The sequence below is a fragment of the Equus caballus genome, chromosome 25 (assembly GCF_041296265.1).
Source record: "Equus caballus isolate H_3958 breed thoroughbred chromosome 25, TB-T2T, whole genome shotgun sequence".
NCBI classification, from domain to species: domain Eukaryota; kingdom Metazoa; phylum Chordata; class Mammalia; order Perissodactyla; family Equidae; genus Equus; species Equus caballus.
Window position 1 is genome coordinate 39,698,790 of NC_091708.1, and position 18,524 is coordinate 39,717,313.

The following is an 18,524-nucleotide window of genomic DNA, read 5'->3' on the forward strand; positions in this document are numbered from 1 at the left end:
GGGCCCATGAGTGTCGTGGAAACGGGCCGACCCGCCCCACTAGTGGCCGGGCGTCGGCCACTCGGGCTCTTTCTGCCCTCCCGCACCGCTGCGCCGTTTCTTCGGTGGCCCGAACCATAAAAGTTTCCCTACACACAGGGGGCCTTAGAAACCACGTGTCTCAGATCTCGTCCACGCTTAGGCGCCGGTTCGCGGACCCGCAGGTCCCCAGATGCAGGATGAGGCCGGGGTGGCGGGGGGGCCGGTCCCAGGCTGCTGCTGCCCCACGCCCGGCCAGCTAGCCCTAGCTGAGGACCGGAGCCTCAACTATCTAGGCGTCTCCGCGGGCAGCCCCGGGATGGCCCCGCCCCGCTGGGCGTGGGGCGGTGCACGGGGAGGGGCGGAGATCTGAAGGCGGGACAGGTTGTGGGCGGGGCGGGGCGGAGTCTGAGGCGGGGCGGGGACAGCGCTGCTCGCGCGGGGAGGTGCGAAAGCGGGGCTTAGTCGGGGGCGGAGGCTGGCTGCGGGCGGGGGCGGGGTTTCTCGGTGGGGGCGGAGTCTGGCGGCGGGCGGGGGCGGGATTATGGGTGGGGGCGGAATCTGGCTGCGGCGGGGGGCGGGGCTCTTGCGGTGGGGCGGGATGGGCGGAGCTCTGGGCCCCCCGGCTCCTGCGTTACGCTCGGGCCCCGCTGTCAGCCGCACCCTTCCACCCTTTCCGCGCGGTGTTCCCTCCTCCGCCTGCACCTTCCGCCCGGCGCCGGCTCTCCGCCCGGTGCTGTTCCATCGTCCGCGGCCCTTGCGGCGCCCGAGCCCGCAATGTGGGGCCCCAACCGGGACCTGGGCGTGTCGGTGGAGGCGGGCGCGGAAGGCGAGGACGACGGCTTCGGGGAGGCAGGTGACCCGGAGGGGCTGCTGGAAGCGACCTTTGCTTTCCGGGGGTTCCCTGTTGGAAAGGGGGATCGGGGCCGGGATGGGGGCGTGAAAGAGACCTCGGAGCCTCCCCCACTCTTGGGTGGGTCGCGAGCTGCAGGTGCCGTCTCGGGGTTCAGGGCGAGCATTTGAGAGCGGGTCCCCAGAAACGGCAGCGTTCGAGAACTATGGGAGCTGGCCTCGTTTTGCAGACGGGGAAACTGAGGCCGCTTCAGGGACACTCGCCCTGTTGGGATTTGCCCCAGCCACTTCCTTCAGCCCCTGAGGAGACGAAGGCTCCTGAGGGGGCGGGGCCTGTGGACCGCCTTGGCTCAGCAGCAGGGGCTGTCTGGGTGGGCGCGCCTGCCCTGCTGAGTCAGCATCCCCGGCCCCCTTTGCTGGTGGAGGCTTGGCGACGGTGACTTGCTTACAAAGCAGCCTGTTGCCTGCACAGCACGGCGGGGGGGGTGGGGGGGGCGCGTCGAGGGGATGGGTATTGAGAGAGAACCGTAAGCTTCCTTTTCACCTTATGAAGCCGGTTTCCCGATCCGTAAAATGGGAATAAGGATTAGTGTCTCCTATTGAGATGTGTCGGGATTAAATGGGAAAACGAATGGAAGAGGCTGGAGGCTGGAGAGGCCTGTTCCTTAGAGATCCCTATTTTTTTGCCCACCTGGCGGCTGCTCCACCCAAGCATGGGGTGATTCAGCCTTTGGCAAATATAGCAAGGAAACCCTATGACTAGCCCCTCCACCAAAATATTTGCCTCAGTCTCCCTTTGTCCTCCTGGCCAAAATTGGCAGGACATCAGGGCAGGCCCACACCTCCTGGCTTGCCATCCAGTGCTCCCGCCCTTGGTCCTACACCGCTTCTCCCTTACTTCACTCCAGCCAGGGGCCTCCTATCTGTGGCCAGCATTGACGGCAGCACTGCTTAATGCCCAGGGGACCACAGGGCTGTGGCTGAGCTGGGCAGAGCCCTAGGCCCAAATTGGAGCAAAGCCCAGAGATGGCTGTGCTCTTCCCAGTTGTGAGACATCTGGGGTAAGTGGCTGAGACCCAGGGTTCCCGTATAGGGAAGAGGATGGAGCCTCTGTCCAGGCATAGCCCAGATCCTGCCAGCCCATGAGCCCTGTTCCAGACTATAACTTCTATGACCTCCCTTTGGTATCTGACCCTGGTGGCCTCTCTCCTCCTGGACACATGCCCTTCTGTGGCTCCATGACACCACCTCTCTTTGTTTTCCTTCGGGCTCTCTGGACACGTTTCCCTGGAAACCAAGGAAAGTCTGAGAAACTGTCACAGTTTCTCAATAGGAGCCTGAAGAGACATGACAACTGGATGGGATCCTGGGACAGAAAAGGGACATTATGTGAAAACTAAGGAAATCGGCGTCATTTATGGACTTTAGTTAATAATAATGTATCAGGGGCCGGCCCCATGGCCAAGTGGTTAGCTTCACGTGCTCTGCTTCAGCATCCCAGGGTTTCGCTGGTTTGGATCCTGGGCATGGACATGGCACCACTCGTCAGGCCATGCTGAGGTGGCGTCCCACATGCCACAACTAGAAGGATCCACAACTAAAAATACACAGCTATGTCCTGGGGGGCTTTGGGGAGAAAAAGGAAGAAATAAAACCTTAAAAAAATAAAAATAAATAAATAAAAAATAATAATGTATCAATAGTGTTTCATTAATGTAACAAACGTACCATACTAATGTAGGATGTTAATAATAGAAGAAACTTGGGTGCAGGGCATATGGGGACTCTGTATAGTATTTTCACAATATTTCTGTAAATCTAAAACTATTTTAAAATTAAAAGTTTATTTTTTAAAAGCTTGTCAAATTGTGCAGGTTGAATGTGTGCAGTTTATTGCATTGTCTGGTGTTCTCTTTGTAGGGAAATTTGTCCCTAACTGATTTAATTTCTGTGATCGTTATAGGGCAACTCAGACTTCCTTTTTCTTCTTGAATCCATTTTGGTAAGTTACAATTTGCTGGAAATTTCCATTTGATTACTTATAGCATTCTCTTATCCTTTTAATGTCCATAGAATCTATAGATATATCTTTGTTTGTTTGTTTGGTGAGGAAGATTGACCCTGAGCTAATATCCATTGCCAATCTTCCTCTGTTTTTTTTCCTCCCCAAAGCCCCAGTACGTAGTTGTGTATCCTCGTTGTAAGTCCTTCTGGTTCTTCTATGTGGGATTACATTGCAGCGTGGCTTGATGAGCAGTGGGTAGGCCCACACCCAAGATCCGAACTGGCGAACCCCAAGCCACCAAAGCAGAGCACGCACACAACCACTCGGCCATGGGGCCGGCCTCTATAGATATATCTCTTTTTTATTTCTACTTCTTCTGTTATTTGTGCCTTATATCTTTCTGTCTTGAGAAATTTTTCCAAATTTCTATCTATGTTATTAGTCTTTTCTAAGAGTCAACATTATTTTTTCTTTTTTCAGGAAAAGATTTGCCCTGAGCTAACATCTGTTGCCAATCGTCCTCTTTTTTTCCCTTTTCTCCTCCCCAAAGCCGCAGTGTATGGTTGTATATCCTAGTTGTAAGCTCTAGTTCTTCAATGTGAGCCACCCCTACAGCATGGCAACTGACAGGTGAGTGGTGTGGTTCCACAACCAGGAAACAAGCCTGGGCTGCCAAAGCAGTGAGAGCGCCAAACTTCAACCACTAGGCCATCAGGGCCGGCTCCCGAGTCAACTTTTGGCTTTGATGTTCCTATGGTAGCTTTCTATTTCATTAATTTCTGCATTTAACTTCATTTTCTCCTTCCATTTTCTTTGGGGTTTTTGTGTAGTTTCCTTTCTAAATTCTTGCTTTGGACACTTCTTCGTGACTTTGCAGCCCTTCTCACTCTGAACTCATACTTAAGGCTATGTGAGCCTCTTGTGTCTTGTGAGCCCGGCAGGGCAGTTGAGTCAGTTTCATGCTAGATCAGTGGTCTGGTGGATGAGGGGGCCCTTCAGGGTGCCCAGATTGCTGTACAGCCAGGACTTCTTTCGTACGGATCCTCTCCAAGGTCCACTGGGCCCCCAGGAAGACCAGGCCCCCCTGCCTGCCCGTGCAGAGTGGCAGCCTCCTGGGCAGCCTACCCCTCTGCTGTCCAGCAGGGGCTGATGCAACCCATCTCTTGCCTTTTGGCTTTTTGTGGCAATAGTCTGACTCCAGTCCACAAGCTCCAAGGTCAGAAGTCAGCTCCCCACCTTCCCCAGGGATTCTCTAAAATGGCCACTGGCGGGGAGGTGGGCAAAGCAGCTCCCTCCCTCCGCTGCTCCTCGTGGGTATAATTAATAGAAGGAGAGGCTTGTGGTTGGGGGGGTAAGGACCCTGCAGTCCATGACTACCAGGCAAAGGGACAATAGTCACAAAGGGACTTGAGTCTGGGGTCCTCCGGGATATACCAGGTCTGGGGGACCTCCTGTTTCCCACCACTCCTAATACAGCACACACTCAGAGGGAGCACTTGGGAGCCTGTATGAGCCCTTAGCCACACAGGTGACAGGAAGAGGAGGAGACAGTGGCAAAAGGACAAGGCTCCCACACTCCAGCCTCAGCACCCACCGGGGCACCCAGGACCCCTGCCTGGGACAGCTGAGCCCTGAAGGTCCTCAGCCCAGGATGCTAGGGGCTCTCTGAGCAGCCTGGCCGCAGCTGCCTGCACAGGCTGGCCCACTCAGGGCCCAGGGCCCCTCCTGAGATGAACCCGAGTCCCTTTGTCAGCAGGCCTGGGGTGTGGGGAGGAGATCGATGTGCCAAGGTGACTGTGGTAAGCTAAAAAATGGCTCCCCAAAAGAAATTCATGTCCTAATTCCTGGAACCTGTAAATGTAACTATATTTGGAAAAAGAGTCTTTGCAGCTATGATTAAGTTCAAGATTTTTTTCTCTATTACTGCTTTTTAAAATTTCATAATAGTTAATGTCCTAATGTTCGATTTTTAAGGGGGACAAATTAAATGCATGCATTATTCTCTTCAAAAGCAAACAGAACAAGCTATCTTTTTCTTGGTATGGTCCAGATTTTTTTCTTTTCTTGGAGATTCACAATGTTCTCCTTCCTGATTCGTAAGACAGCACAGAGTGCCTTCTGTTTTCAAATTTGTAAGAGAAGAATAAAATTATTTTCACAGCTCACCAATATTTTAACAGTAGAAGACAGGAGTTCTCAACCAATGTTGGGCCTTTCCCTTCTTTTCCTTCTCCTTTCTGTCTTCCTTCTTTGCCTCCTCATTATTATTATTATTATTAACTTATTATTTCACCTTTTTAATAAGTTGGGATTTTGACATGAGGAGATCGTCCTGGATTATCTGGATGGGCCAGAAATGTCAGCACAAGTGTGCTGGGAAGAGCGAGGTGGAGGGAGATTACACACGGAGGAGACGCGATGTGCAGGTGGAGGCAGACTGGAGTGCTGGGGCCGCAAGCCAACGAGTGCCAGCAGCCCCCACCAGCAGGAAGAGGCAGGGAACAGTTTTCTAGAGCCTCCAGAGGGAGTGTGGCCCTGTCCACACCTTGAGTTTAGCACAGTGGAGTTCTGATTCTGGACTTCTGGCCTTTGGCATGTGTTGTTTTAAGCCAATAAATTTGTGGTAATTTGTTACAGTAATTTGATGATTTGGGAAGTTCTCAGCCTATCCAGACTGCAGAAGATGCCACAAGTAGGAAATTCACTTTTAGGAGAACATGCTCTGGGGAGAAGTCCCAGGGTGTGGCTGGGTAGGGGACCTGTGATGTGGGGAAGAGGAGGCCCAAGACAAGGGTCTCCACGGGGGTGGGGAGAGGTGGCCCAGGACAAGGAGACCCAGAATACCATAGACTAGGTGGCTTATAAACAACAGAAATTTAATTCTTACGGTTCTAGAGTCTGGGAAGTCCAAGATGAAGGTATTGGCAGATTTGGTGTCTGGCGAGACTCGTTTCCTGGTTCAGAGATGGCTGTCTTCTCGCTGTGACTGCACATGGTGGGAAGGGCAAGGGAGCTTTCGGGGGGGGGGGTGTCTCTCTTTCTCTCTCTTTTTTTTTGTGTGTGTGTGAGGAAGATTGGCCCTGAGCTAACATCGGTGCCAATCTTCCTCCATTTTTGTATGTGGGATGCCACCACAGCATGACTTGATGAGCGTCCAGGTTGGAAACCCGCAAACCCCAGGCCACCAAAGTGGAGCATGCAAACTTAACCACTATGCAACCAGGCCAGCTCCTGGGGTCTCTTTTATAAGGGCACTAATCCTATTCATGAGGGCTGCACCCTTATGACCTAATCACCCCAAGGGCCCCACCTAATGCCATTGCATTGGGGGTTAGGATTTCAACATATGAATTTGGTGGCGGGGGGGGACACAAACATTCAGTTCTTAACAGTGTCCCAGGACAGGGGGATGCAGGGGTGTGGGTAGAGACTGAGGAGTCATGGGTCACTCCAATCCAGGCAGATCCAGGCTGGTTCCTAGAGAGGGGCACTTGTGGCTGCACTGACCCTGGGGGAGGCTGGCGCCCACCCGAGGGACTCTGGGCCCAGAGGGAGCGCTCAGACCTGTGCTCTGCGTCCTCTGCCTGTCCATCACGCCTCTGCAGAGGCTGCCCACTCCTAAGAGGTGATTCTGAGAGTCATGAGAAGGGGGAAGAGAGAGGTCCTTCCTCCAGCCCAAGGTCCCCAGAAACTCAAACTTCCCCCTCGACCCCCAAACTTGTCCCCCTGAGATTGGGCTACAGAGGGACAGTGGCCAGGCTAAGGCCAAGGTGGGTGTTCTCTGCTCCCTGCACCACTCTCCACGGCCCCTTGCCCCACTCTCCACTGGCCTGGGTTGGACCCTTCTTATGAAGGTGAACACGCTCTCCCTTTGGAATCTGACCTTGCCCTCACTGCCTGTCACAGTCCTGCTCATGACTGCCCTCACCCGGATGGGGACTTAGCCGCAGACCTCGCCCCATCTGAAATAAACACGGTGCCGTGGAGCTGAGCTGAGACCCCAGCCACTGGGATGAATGGGGAGGGGCAGAAGGGCCATAGCTCGGTCGGGCCCCAGCCCCCACCCCCTAAGCACCCAGGGAGGACCCAGGAGGAGCCTGAGCACCTCTCAGACATTTGTTCTCATTTAACCCTTCCAGCACCCACTCCCCCACCCCCTAAGCTGGGCGCTCCCCTGGCATATCCTGGGCTCTCAGGCCACAAATGAGAAGGACCCTTTCTGGGGAGCCAGGTCCGTCCTCTCACTCAATCCACCTTCAATGTGTCCAGCAGAGGCCCAGTCAAGGGCCTGGGAGCAGGGAGTATGGGGATGACCCAGGAGTGGTCGGGGTGGAAAAGCCCCTTTCCTGGGGTGCCAGAGGCTGCAGCCCAGGCAGGAGGGGTGCAGTGCTGAGAGGAGCATGTCTTGTCCAGTGCCAAGGCCAGCCCAGGCAGAAGCCTATGACAAAAGTGCCCCCTGCCCAGCTCCACAGGAGCCCAGCGTCCACTACAGATCCTGCTCTGAGCAGTGGCCTCCACTCCCCTGCCCTCTTGTGGCCATCATGGGCCCTCTCACCCACATGGGAGTCCAGGCCCCAGAGTGGAAGGCAGGAGCACCCAGCCAAGGGCCACACTGGGCAACTCACAGGAGGACCAGAACCAGATGGCAGCCCTGGGCCCAGACCTCATGCTGCCTCCTGCCCGGTGGACCCTGAGGACCTCCCCGGAGGAAGGAACCCAGTGGGCACGTTGTGAGGGTGTCAGGAGGGGCTGCCTTGCAGAGCTTTTCCACAGGCAGGGCCCCTGTCAGGTGGAAAGGACGGGAGCCGGGGGATCCTCCACTGAGCCCTGGAATGAGAGGTGGGAGGTGGGTTTGGGAAGCTGCTTCCAGAAACTGGACACTCAAGCTAAGGCCCTAGGGCAGCAGGAACCTCCCGTTGAACAGTCCTTCTGTTACTGAGCAATCTGAGCTGATTAATCACAATGAGTTAGAGATCGAGAAAGGAAGGTTTAACCCAATTAGCTGGCACAATCGGAAGATGGCAGACTAATGTCTCAAAAACATCCTAAAGAATTACAGGATCTTGGGGCAGTTATAGCGGGAAAACGGGCAATAAGGAGGGGGTTTAGAAATGTCGGCCTTCAGGCGTGAAGGACTCCAGGGTCCCTCACTGTTCTGTTCTTCTGCCAGGGATGATGAATATCCTACAGGTGATCCTTCTTCCTGGAGGCCTTCTTATTCCTTGGGAAAATTTGTTAAGGTTTCTCAGGAACAGGGGGCTGGCCCCATGGCCGAGTGGTTAAGTTCGAGCGCTCCGCTGCAGGCGGCCCAGTGTTTTGTTGGTTCGAATCCTGGGCGCAGACATGGCACTGCTCGTCAAACCACACTGAGGCAGCATCCCACATGCCACAGCTAGAAGGACCCACAACGAAGAATATACAACTATGTACCGGGGGGCTTTGAGGAGAAAAAGGAAAAAAATAAAATCTTTAAAAAAAAAAGATTTCTCAGGAACAAAGCTCTCAGGGCAGCTCAACAAGTGGATGTGCACAGGATCAGGGCCAGAAAATTACGAAAGCGTGTAGGAATTTACAGTGATTATATTTTAACTAGGAAAGGGCCCTTTTGCGTAACAAGATGGCCTCGCTTCTGTTCACTTACACTTCCTCCTGGATGTTTGGACCTGCAGTAGCCAAGGAAGGCCCATCTGCGGACACGAAGAGTTCCTGCGGCTGTGACGGGCCCCCTGGGGGCATCGTGACTGTAGGCTCCTCCCAGGCGTGACCCTGGCTCCAAGAAGCCTAGTCACCCTCTGCGGGGACCTCCTGCCCAGCCCTTCAAGCAGGGGAGAGAGGGTTGTTTTTGCCCTGGCCATCCGAGGCTGGGCTGAACACTGCTCACAGGCTTCCAGAAACCTGTCCAGGAGGTTAGGCTGCATTCCTGAGGTGCAGGAACTGTCAGAGAACATTATGCTGCCTTCCTGAGTTGATTAGACCAGGGCTGGAGCCCGGGCCGCTCCGTGGGAGGACAGGCCACTGCGGTCCCTGAGAGCCTCTCCTCTTGGGCACATGGAGGGGCGAGAGCCACCTGCCAGAGACAGTGTTGGGGGTCTGGAGCAGCCAGAGTTCTCTTGGCTTCTTGCCATAGAGAAACCCAAGTGTGGATGGTTTTTAAGTTCCTGCCATTGCTAAAGAGACCCAGAGCAGGACTTGGAACGCTCTGTTCTGGCATCTCCCAGGAGGGGCTTGGCCTCAAGGCTTCTGTGTGGCTTCTTGCGGCCTCACTCAGGACATCTGAGTTCCTGGAGGGAGAGGGAAGGTCAGTAGGGGTGGCCCTGCAGAACCAGCCTAGAGGCCACAGCAGAAGCCAAGAAAGGGGCTGAGAGGAGGCTGGTGAGTGCTTGGTGTGCCCCTCACGGTGCCACATGTGCAGTGCAGACCGTTCTGAGAGCCCCGGGGCCCAGGGACTGTCCCCAGCTGGGCAGTATGAACCCAAGAGTCCCCTTTTTGGCCAGGGGCTCAGGCCCAGTGGGAACTGGGTGGGCAAAGAGTGGGGCCTCCAGGGTCCTGTCCACCCTGGAGCTCTTGGAGTTGGCCTGAGTCTCAACAGGTCTATACCACGGTCCTCACTCAACCCTCCTAGTGCTGAGTTTCGCGGCTTGGGCGAGGCTGGTATGCACCTTGAGCTGACCCTCCCCCCGAGGCCCTGCTGGACCCTGAAGACAGTGGGCAGAGCTTTTCACCTGTATCCCCAGCCCAGCCTACTGGACCTCCCTTCCGAGGGCAGAATGCAGCGAGCATCCCCCGCTGATCCCCTGCCCTCCATCCCCAGCCAGCCCAACACCCGCCTATTATTGGCTGAGGCAGTCTGACCTCTGCTCCAGCCATGGCCATGACCATCCTCGGCTGGGTGGGCCAGGAGAGAAGGCGGGAGGCAGCCAGGTAAGGAAGGGGCGATGAGATGGCCATCACCATGTATCAGCTGAGACCAAGATCACACAGAGATGAGGACAGAGACAAGGCCAGAGGGTCTGAGACAGGCCTGGAGCCAGCGCAGGGAGAAGAATGGGCCCTGTGTGGGTTTGGTCAGAAACTCAGCAGTGACCTCATGTAGAGACACCCTGTGCATGTGCACCTGGACTCTGCGTGTGCATGGCCTCGAAGAATCTGCAGGGCTGCTCTCTTCATAGAAGGGGAAACTGATGGGGCTGTGGGTGGGCAGAGATTTGAGAGTACCTAGAGGGGCCAGGATTCAAAGTGGGGTCCCTGGGCTGGGCTGTCACCCCTCCTGCACCTGGCCCTGGTTTTCATATGCTGCAGACCAGGCCCTGACCCCCCTCCCCAATTCATACCAGGAGAGCATTGGCCACTCTACCACCTGACATTCAGAGTCTAGAATATTCCATCCAGTGGCTCCTTGGTGATCCAGTACACTGCCCCTTTCCTACTTAAAATTCTTCAGGGCTCCGTCCATCGGTCTCCCCACATCCAACGGTCACCGCAGACCTGAGGATACCCTTTTAAGGTCAAAGAGAGGGGCAAAGGTGGAGCCCCTGGGGCCGTGAGCGGGGATGAGAGGGGTGGGAGGTGGCCACTCGCACCTCCAGAGGGTGTGCAGGCTTTGGTGGCAACATCCTTCCCCCAAAGCAGCTTTGCTCACCTCTACTTCCTGCCCTTTCATCACCCAGAGGGGCAGGCAGGGCAGGGCCTGAGGGGACAGGGGGCCTGCGGGGGCCTCTCCGGCCTTGGGGAGGCTGAGGCTGCACCCTCCCCGCCAGCTCAGGACCCCCTCCAAAGCCCCCTCCCTCACACCCACCACCCCAGAGCCCAGGCCGGGGGAGCCAGTCTCCTGCAACAGATGGGCAGAGCCACTGAGGTCCTGTCAGTCTCCTCTGAGGCCAGCGAACCCTCAGTTTAGCCTCAGGTCAGGTGTCCAGACAGCCTTGGCCCTCATGGTGACATCTGGGAGACACTGCACAGGGGCTGGGGCCCACTACTGCCTCCTAAGGACCACCAAGCCCCCAGTTAGGAAACTGCTTTTCTCCACAACAGAGCTAGGATTGGCCATGGCAGGGACAATTCCAGGGGCCCAGGCCTGAGCCACTGGGCTGCACGGCGCAAGGCTGTGCCAGGAGACATGGATGATCTCAATGACCTCTCAAGGACGAGGCTGAGTCCTTGTGCTCCCTGTGACCCAGAGCACCTGGTGTCCAGAGCAGCCTGGTGGAGAGCCCACCTTCGGGCCCCCAGCCTGCCTCACCCTGCGCAGGTGCATGCCCTGCATCATCCCCCCACCAGGACGGAGCTGGGACTGCAGCCTTGGCATTCTGCTTTGCCAAGCAGCCACGTGTGCTGCTCCAGTGCCCAGCTTGGGGTATCTGTCCACTGGCCACAGGACAGGTCAAGTCCCTTAGGGGTCAGTTGCAGTCTGCTCTTACAAACGGCGCATGGAGGAGGGGAGGGGTCAACTCTCAGGTCAGCCTCTCAGGGGGTCTTACCCTGTGCCAGGGCCAGAGTCTGGGCTCCACAAGCTCAGGGCACATACTCTGTCCTTCCCTGTTGGGCATGTCCACTCTCAGCGGCTCCACCCTTCCCTGTCCCTTCCGAGAACCAGGAAACAACACACAGTCTGTTGTGGTGAGGCATTCCCTGCTTACATCAGGTGCAGGAAGGGGGGCCTCCATGCACAGACCCCGCGCAGGGCTTGGGCTGAGCAGGGGCTCCTGGAGGTCAGAGGACAGCTCCTCCACATCTGGGACCACTGCCCACATACGAGGCCAACCAGAGCGAAGGGAAGGGCCACAGGGAGTGTGTGGAGGGACCCCTTGTCTGTGCCAGAGGTGAGGAGCTCAGGTATTGTCGCTCCCAACCCCCTTGGCCTTCCTGCCCATCCACCTTGCACAATCCTGACCAGCGGGGAAAGAGGCAGAAATCTTGCCAAGTGTTTCAGCAGGAGTTGCTGGCAATTGCCTCACCCTTCCTGGATGTGGCAAAGGATGAATCACTCCATCCTGGGGTGGGCCAGCCACAGGTGGACCATAAATAAGGTCCTCCAGGCCAGGCTCCTCACTCTCCTCCTCCTCCTCCAGCAGCTCCCGGAGTGCCAGCTTCCTCGGCCCCGAAATCATGGCCCTAGGTCTCCTGTGGCTAGGCTTCACCCTGCTCGGGGCCCTGCAGACCCAGGCCCGGGACCCTGCCCCAAAGCTGATCCCGGCCCCACCTCTGGACAGGGTCCCACTGCAGCCCGACTTCAAGGATGACCAGGTGAGGGACCTGGAGGGAGAGCTGCAGAGAGAGCCCGGGGAAGAAGGCAAGCAGAGCGGAAGAGAGCCGAAGCGTCTTAGGAACCGTGTTGGGCAGGAGACCCAGGCCCAGGCTTCAGCTCAATGTGCCCTTCTGGAAGCCATGTCCCATGCCCCCATCTCACCCTGACCTTGCTAACAAGAGGGTCACCTGAGCAGGCCTTCCCAGGCCCATACTCTCTTTAACCCCCACAGTCTTTGCAAGGTGGGAACACCTTCAGTCCCTCTGCATGGTGAGGAAACTGAAGCTCAGAAAGGCCAGCTGGTTACTTGCCCAGGGTCACCCCATCCCTGCAAAACTCAGGGCTCCCTCCTGGCCTGGTGGCCTCCAGATCCTGCTGGCTTCATCAACGCAGGCCCAGCTCGGGTCTGAGTGCCCAGTCCCCAGGGGCCCAGTGCCCCTAGGCCCTGCTGCCTAGTTAGACGGCCTCCTGGTTCCAGGCTGGGCTGCCCAGAGGTGCCTTCAGGGATGGAGCTGTAGGGGGGCCCTGGGGCCATTCCCGGGCTCTGCCTGCCATCAGCCCCCCTGCAGTTCCAGGGGAAGTGGTATGTCGTGGGTGTGGCCGGGAATGCATTCAAGAAAGAAGAACAAGGCCAGTTTACGATGTACACCACCACCTACGAGCTGAAGGAAGACCACAGCTACAACGTCACCTCCATCCTGCTCAGGTGACAGCCACTGCCTCCTTGGGGAACATGGCGACCTGGGGGGCTGTCCATGGGGCCGAGGCGTAGACTGATGTCACAGCCAAGAAGTGACCGAAGCTAAGAGACAGGCATTGGTCCTACTGCTCAGTGCTGGATTCGCATATTTGTCCCTTCTTTCCTTCTTGATTAGATCAGCATTTATCGGTCACTGCAGCGCAGACACACAGATGGCAGTGGGGATGGACAGTTATTGGGAAACAAGATGGAGAGAGCAGGGGTGTCCCGCTGTGGGAGGAGGGTCACTGGATGCAGCCTGGAACCCCACCCAGGCTTCATCCAGGGCTTCTAAGGGGGTGGCCTCCAGGCTGGACCTTGAAGGAGCCAACCTGCCTCAGGAGGAGGCATGAGGCAGTCACGGCAGGGGCTGGCAGAGACCCCTTCAGGAAGCAGCAAGCCATTGTGTGGCTGCCTTGAGCAAGAGCCGATGAGCAGCCTGGAAGGGGGCAGGTGCCATGCTGGCGGGGGCCTCAGGCACCAGCCCCAAAGGGATTTGGTGAGGAGCAGGTCCGAGCAGGAGAGGAATGGTGGGGTGCCAGGGATCATGCAGCTCCTGTGGGTTTCTGGCTCTGGCACCTGGGGACATCGGGACAGAAGCGTTTGTGGTGCAAGGAGCAGAAGGAGGGGAGTTTGGGAGGTCAGGGGACAGGGTGGGACTCAGGCAAGAGGTCGGGTTGGCCCAAGAGCTAGGGGTGTCCTTGGCGTAGAGAAGACTGGAACCTCACAGGGTGAATCCCCCAGGGGAGGCCACAGAGAGGGATAAATGCCTGGGGAACATGGTGGGAGCGACAGTACGACAGTACGTAGGGAAGGCCCCCGCGGGGAGACAGCCCTGAAGAGGGAAGGACAGTAGGTGCTGAAGGGAGGGTCTAAGCAGGGTCACGTGGCCCAGGGCAGACCGGGCAGGGACAGCCAGAGATAGGCTCAGAGGGGAGGACCCAGGTCCGTCTAAGCTGGGTGGGGTAGGGCCCCCTGCTGTGGTGGGGGCTGGGCTGTCATGGGCTGGCTAGATCAGAGGCATCAGAATCTTAGCCCCTTCAGCTGCAGCCCTGGCCCCACCTCGTCCAGCCCAGGCAGTCCAAGCCTGTGTCCTCTCCCCTCTCACCCACCCATCTCTCACTCTCCCAGGGACCAGAACTGTGACCACTGGATCAGAACTTTCATCCCAAGTTCCCAGCCCGGCCAGTTCAACTTGGGTGACATTAAACGTGAGTCCTCAGTGAGGTGGGCCCCAGGGTAAGGGCTTGGGGGAGTGGAGTCCTCCTAGAAGGGGCACAGACCCCCCTGCCCCTCCACACAGGTGCTGTCCGGGGTGGGTGGGGGAAGCCCATGCAGACAAGTGGGGGGCGGGGCAGGAAGAAAGGATCAGCTCCCGGCCAAGGTGGGCTGACCACTCACCGTCGCCCCACAGGTTACTTTGGAGTGCAGAGCTATATCGTGCGCGTGGCGGACACCGACTACAACCAGTTTGCCATCGTGTTCTTCAGGAAGGTTTACAAAAACCAGGAGTACTTCAAGACCACTCTCTATAGTGGGTTCTCACCCACCCCCTCAGGGACCCGGCTCCTGGTCACTAGAGGGGAGGAGAGGACCATCCCCACCCATCCCCCAAGGTCCTCTCCAGCACCAGCTCTGCTCTGAGCCCCTGGGAGGCCAGGGAGAGAGGTCCCTGGGTGAGGAGGGGTTGTGAGGCCTCATTCACACATTCAACAATATTTATGGAGTGTTCGCTGGCCACTCACCGGCTGTCTTGGTCACAGGGAGGACCAAGGAGCTGACCCCTGAACTGAGGGAGAAATTCATCAGCTTCGCGAAATCCCTGGGCCTCACCGATGATCATATCATCTTCCCGGTCCCTATTGGTAAGGGCCAGTTGGGGAGAGGAGAAGGGGATGTGGGGACTGTCCAGGTCTGGTGCTGCCCCACCAGGGAAAGGGGAGAGGAGGCACAGTCCCCGGCTCCAGTCACTGGAGCCCCCTGGGAGCCACTTTGGGTTCAGGAAGACTCTGCCTTACCCAAGGGTCTGTGGGGCCCCCAGGGATCTCGGCCCCAAGTATTCTTCCCTGACAGGCCACCTGGGCCTGCCCAGATGAGAATTTTAGGCCCAGGTTCAAGTTTCCCCTGCCTCATTGCCCAGGGCCACCTCCCGCTATGCCCCAGGTCCTGCTGTCCCAGGCTACTCCCTCCTCACACTCCCAGGCCCACTTGTCCCCGGCTTGGCCTGGGGCTTGCTCACCACTGACTTGGGAGGTGCTCTTGACTGAAGGTGGCCTGGCCTGGGCAGGGGGCTCCAGCCAGGCCACTCAGAGAGCTAGTGAGCTCCCCAAGGCTGAAGGGCTGCTAGGGCTCGGTGGGTAGATGGGCAGGAGGCCTGGGTACCCGAGCAAGCGTCTGGGCCTCACTTGCCTCCTCCGGAGAATGCGTGTTCCCCAGGTCCACTTGTCCTCAGCCCTTTCTCCCAATCCGCTGCCCCCATCGTCCACCCCTCTGCTGCCCCATCTCTGAAGGGAACCCCCAGATCTGCTGCTGCTGGGCCAGACTGGGGCAGCCCAGGGGCAGTACAGGGGCCCTGGTGGTCAGGGATCACACACACACAGACATACACACACACACACCCCTGCCCATTCTGACCGACTCTCTCCTCCACAGATCAATGCATCGATGAAGAGTGAGCGCGCAGTGAGTACAGCTCGGGGGGCTAGTGGGAGCTGGGGTACAGCGGGGCAGGGTCTCGGGCCTGCCTTTGCTCCCCACCAAGCTTGCTGCCATCTTGATTTCCTTGTCTCCCTCTCAGGTGCCTTCTGTCTCTCTGCCCCCGTCACCCTCATGTCAGCCCCTGCCCAGGGCACTGCCTCAGCTGCCCCAACCAGCCCGGACACCAGTGAGAGAGCCAAGGGACCCTTCCCGAAGCACAGCCCACCAGCTGCTCCCCAGGCCACCCTACTGCTGGAGCCCCTCCTTTCCTGCTAAATAAACACAAGCCCCCAGCCCCCCAGTCTGTGCTCCTTGACCCCTGGGCCATCTGGGAGGAGGATGGGTGAAGGGTGGGTTCACATTAGCATTGCTCCCAGGGACTGAGGTCCCAGTGAGGAATGGAGGCTGCAGAACTAGAGTCCAGCTTTCACTGAACACTTCCTGGCTCCCAACCCTGGACCCACCTCCATGTCCCTGCCTTCAAGGGGTATCCAATCCAGCGGAAACAGTGATGGGGCCACACCTCATGCCCATGCTCTGCTGCCTGCAACAGTCCTGTAGCAGAGGCCCAGCCAGGGCCAGGGAGCTGGAGGGGCCTGGGAAGGCTGAGGTGCTGTCACCTCTGATCACCCTGTGGATGCTGGAAGATGGCAGCCAGTGTGGGAAGGGTGCACAGTGGTGGGGCGGAGGCATGCCCAGCTTGAGGCTGTGCCAGGCAGAAAGGGTCGCCAGGGGTGGTTCCCTGCCCCTCTGCTGGCCCCTGTGGGCCCAGTGCTCACCCTCCTGGCCCCACTGGTGGGTGGCAGTGTCCATGCTGACCCCATTCAGAGTGCTGTCCCTTACCCATGCCTCGTCTCCATCATGACCGCTGATCACCAGGGGCAGGGCCGGGGGAGGCAAGGAGGGGAATATGCTGCCAGGAATCCAGATTCCGGAAGATTCGAGGGCTTGAGGCCTGCACCCACTGCTTAGCTGTCAGGGTCAGGGGCCTGATAAGCCCTGTCTACCCGCAGGCCACAGCTGCAGCTCCTGCACGTCTGCATCACACACAGCAACTCCCTCCGTGGCCTCTTCTCCCCCTGCAAGGTCAGAGGCCAGAGGAGGCGGGGTTCTGAAGAAACCTAGGCTTCTCTGCTCTGCAGACTTGCACACCTACCCACTGGCTGAGGGGGTGGGGAGACACTGGAGCTGTGAGCAGTCCTAGCCTGAGCCCCCAGGGAGCAGGACAGGCCTGAGACCGAGGCCCACCAGATGCTGCCGCAGCCTCAGAAGTCTGAAGCAGACTCCAGGAAGAGACCAGCTTGCTGCAGCCTGGGCTGAGTGAGGGATGGGAGCCATACCTGAGCTCAGACAGGCCCACACTGAGAAGAGCACCAAGGGGGCCACTAGCCAGAGCCCCCGAGCTGGCCGAGAGTGGGGGAAGCTGAACCCAGCACGCCTGGCCCTTGGGCTCTACTTGAGGCAGCAGATGCAGGTTCTTTGCCTTGGCCCACACAACACAGCTTCCCATCACCACCTGGGCCTGCCAGGCCTTCCAGGGTCAAACTCTCAGGGCACAAATGGGGCTCTGTGTTTTCTCCCAGGGTCACTGGGTTTATTAGTTTTCTATGGCTGCTATAAGAAATTACCACAGGGGCCAGCCCGGTGGCACAGTGGTTAAGTTTGCATGTTCCGCTTCGGCAGCCCGGGGTTTGCCGGTTTGGATCCCGGGTGCGGACATGGCAACCACTTGGCACGCCATGCTGTGGTAGACGTCCCATGTATAAAGTAGAGGAAGATGGGCACAGATGTTAGCTCAGGGCCAGTCTTCCTCAGCAAAAAGAGGAGGATTGGCAGCAGTTAGCACAGGGCTAATCTTCCTCAAAAAAAAAAAGAAAGAAAGAAAAAGAAATTACCACAAACTAGCAGCTTAAAACAACATATATTTCTTGTCTTACAGTCCTGGAGACCAGAAGTGGAAAATCAGTTTCCCTGGGCTGAAATCAAAGCGTTGGCTGGGCTATGCTTCCCCCTGGGGACTCCAAGGGGAACCCACTTCTCTGCCATTTCTAGCTTCTAGAGCTGCCTTCCTTGCATCCCTTAGCTTGTGGTCCTTTCCACCTTCTTCAAAGAGCGCAGCAGCATAACATCTCCAAACCTCTCTCTCCGCGGAGGTCCTCACACGGCCTTCCCTCTTATGTCCATGGTCAGATCTCCCTCCGTCTCCCCCTTATAACTTGTGATTCCGTTTAGGGCCCACCTGGATAATAGAGGATAATCTTTCCAGCTCAAATCATAATGTAATCACATCTGAAAAGACCCTTTTTCCAAATAAAGTACCGTCCACAGATTCCAAGAATCAGGACCCGGATATCTCTGGGGACGATTATTCAGCCCACGCCCCCGGGCTTAGAGAGAAATGATGGCAGAGCTTGTGAGTTGGGGAATGAGAGGTGAACAGGGACCCCACAGGCAAGGCAGTACCAAGGCACACCCCCACCCCCATCGGGGCTGGCTGGGGAGGGGGTTGTTTTATCCTGTGGTCTGGTGTGTGGGCCTTGACCCCAGGAGTGGGGTGGGCAGGGTGCAGGTTAGCTCTGGCCTCTGTGAGTGGAGAAGGGGCCAGCCAGGCAAGGGGCCTCTGCCACCTCGCCTGCTCCCCCAGCCCCAGCTCCCTCACTCCCCCAGCTCCCTGCCCTCACATGGGCATCCACATGGGGGATGAAGCTTTGGCTTCATCTGCCCTCTGCTCTCCTCTCCTTCCCGCTTCCCTCTGCCCACACCACTACCCCAAGCCCCAGGCCCCTGCTCGGGCTCCAGGAGAATGGCCACTTCTCCATTCCAGGGGAAATGGCTCCTTGAATGCTGCAGGTGGGGCTGGTCCTGCAGGGGGCCTTGCATGGTCCAGCAGACCCTACCCACTTCTCCATGGAGTCTGACTTCTAACAGGACAAGGTGAGGGACTCTGATCCCCACGATGGGATGGGAGC

At 57.6% G+C, this 18,524-nt stretch overlaps 1 protein-coding gene across 21 annotated transcripts; it reads left to right on the forward strand.

The window, feature by feature from the left end:
- Positions 1-564: 564 nt before the first annotated feature.
- LCN2 (lipocalin 2) lies at positions 565-15,851 on the forward strand. 21 transcript variants are annotated; one of them, XM_070251856.1, is made up of 10 exons: positions 634-874; positions 2,834-2,872; positions 3,426-3,505; positions 11,947-12,118; positions 12,689-12,825; positions 13,990-14,069; positions 14,273-14,392; positions 14,622-14,723; positions 15,511-15,540; positions 15,656-15,851. In XM_070251856.1, the coding sequence occupies exons 3-9, from the start codon at positions 3,492-3,494 to the stop codon at positions 15,531-15,533; spliced, it is 648 nt and encodes a 215-aa protein (XP_070107957.1). In that variant the 5' UTR covers positions 634-874; positions 2,834-2,872; positions 3,426-3,491; the 3' UTR covers positions 15,534-15,540; positions 15,656-15,851. The 21 variants fall into 21 exon arrangements, with proteins under 21 accessions (XP_070107949.1, XP_070107951.1, XP_070107967.1 ...); XM_070251855.1 differs by having other exon boundaries at positions 688-870; positions 3,356-3,505; XM_070251852.1 differs by having other exon boundaries at positions 695-874; positions 11,944-12,118.
- Positions 15,852-18,524: the final 2,673 nt, after the last annotated feature.

Coding starts and splice junctions, on each gene's coding strand:
- LCN2 (XM_070251848.1), top strand. CDS start 620: ATGGGCGGAGCTCTGGGCCCCCCGGCTCCTGCGTTACGCTCGGGCCCC. Junction 12,119..12,688: donor CCGACTTCAAGGATGACCAG/GTGAGGGACCTG, acceptor GCCCCCCTGCAG/TTCCAGGGGAAGTGGTATGT. Junction 14,070..14,272: donor CAACTTGGGTGACATTAAAC/GTGAGTCCTCAG, acceptor GTCGCCCCACAG/GTTACTTTGGAGTGCAGAGC.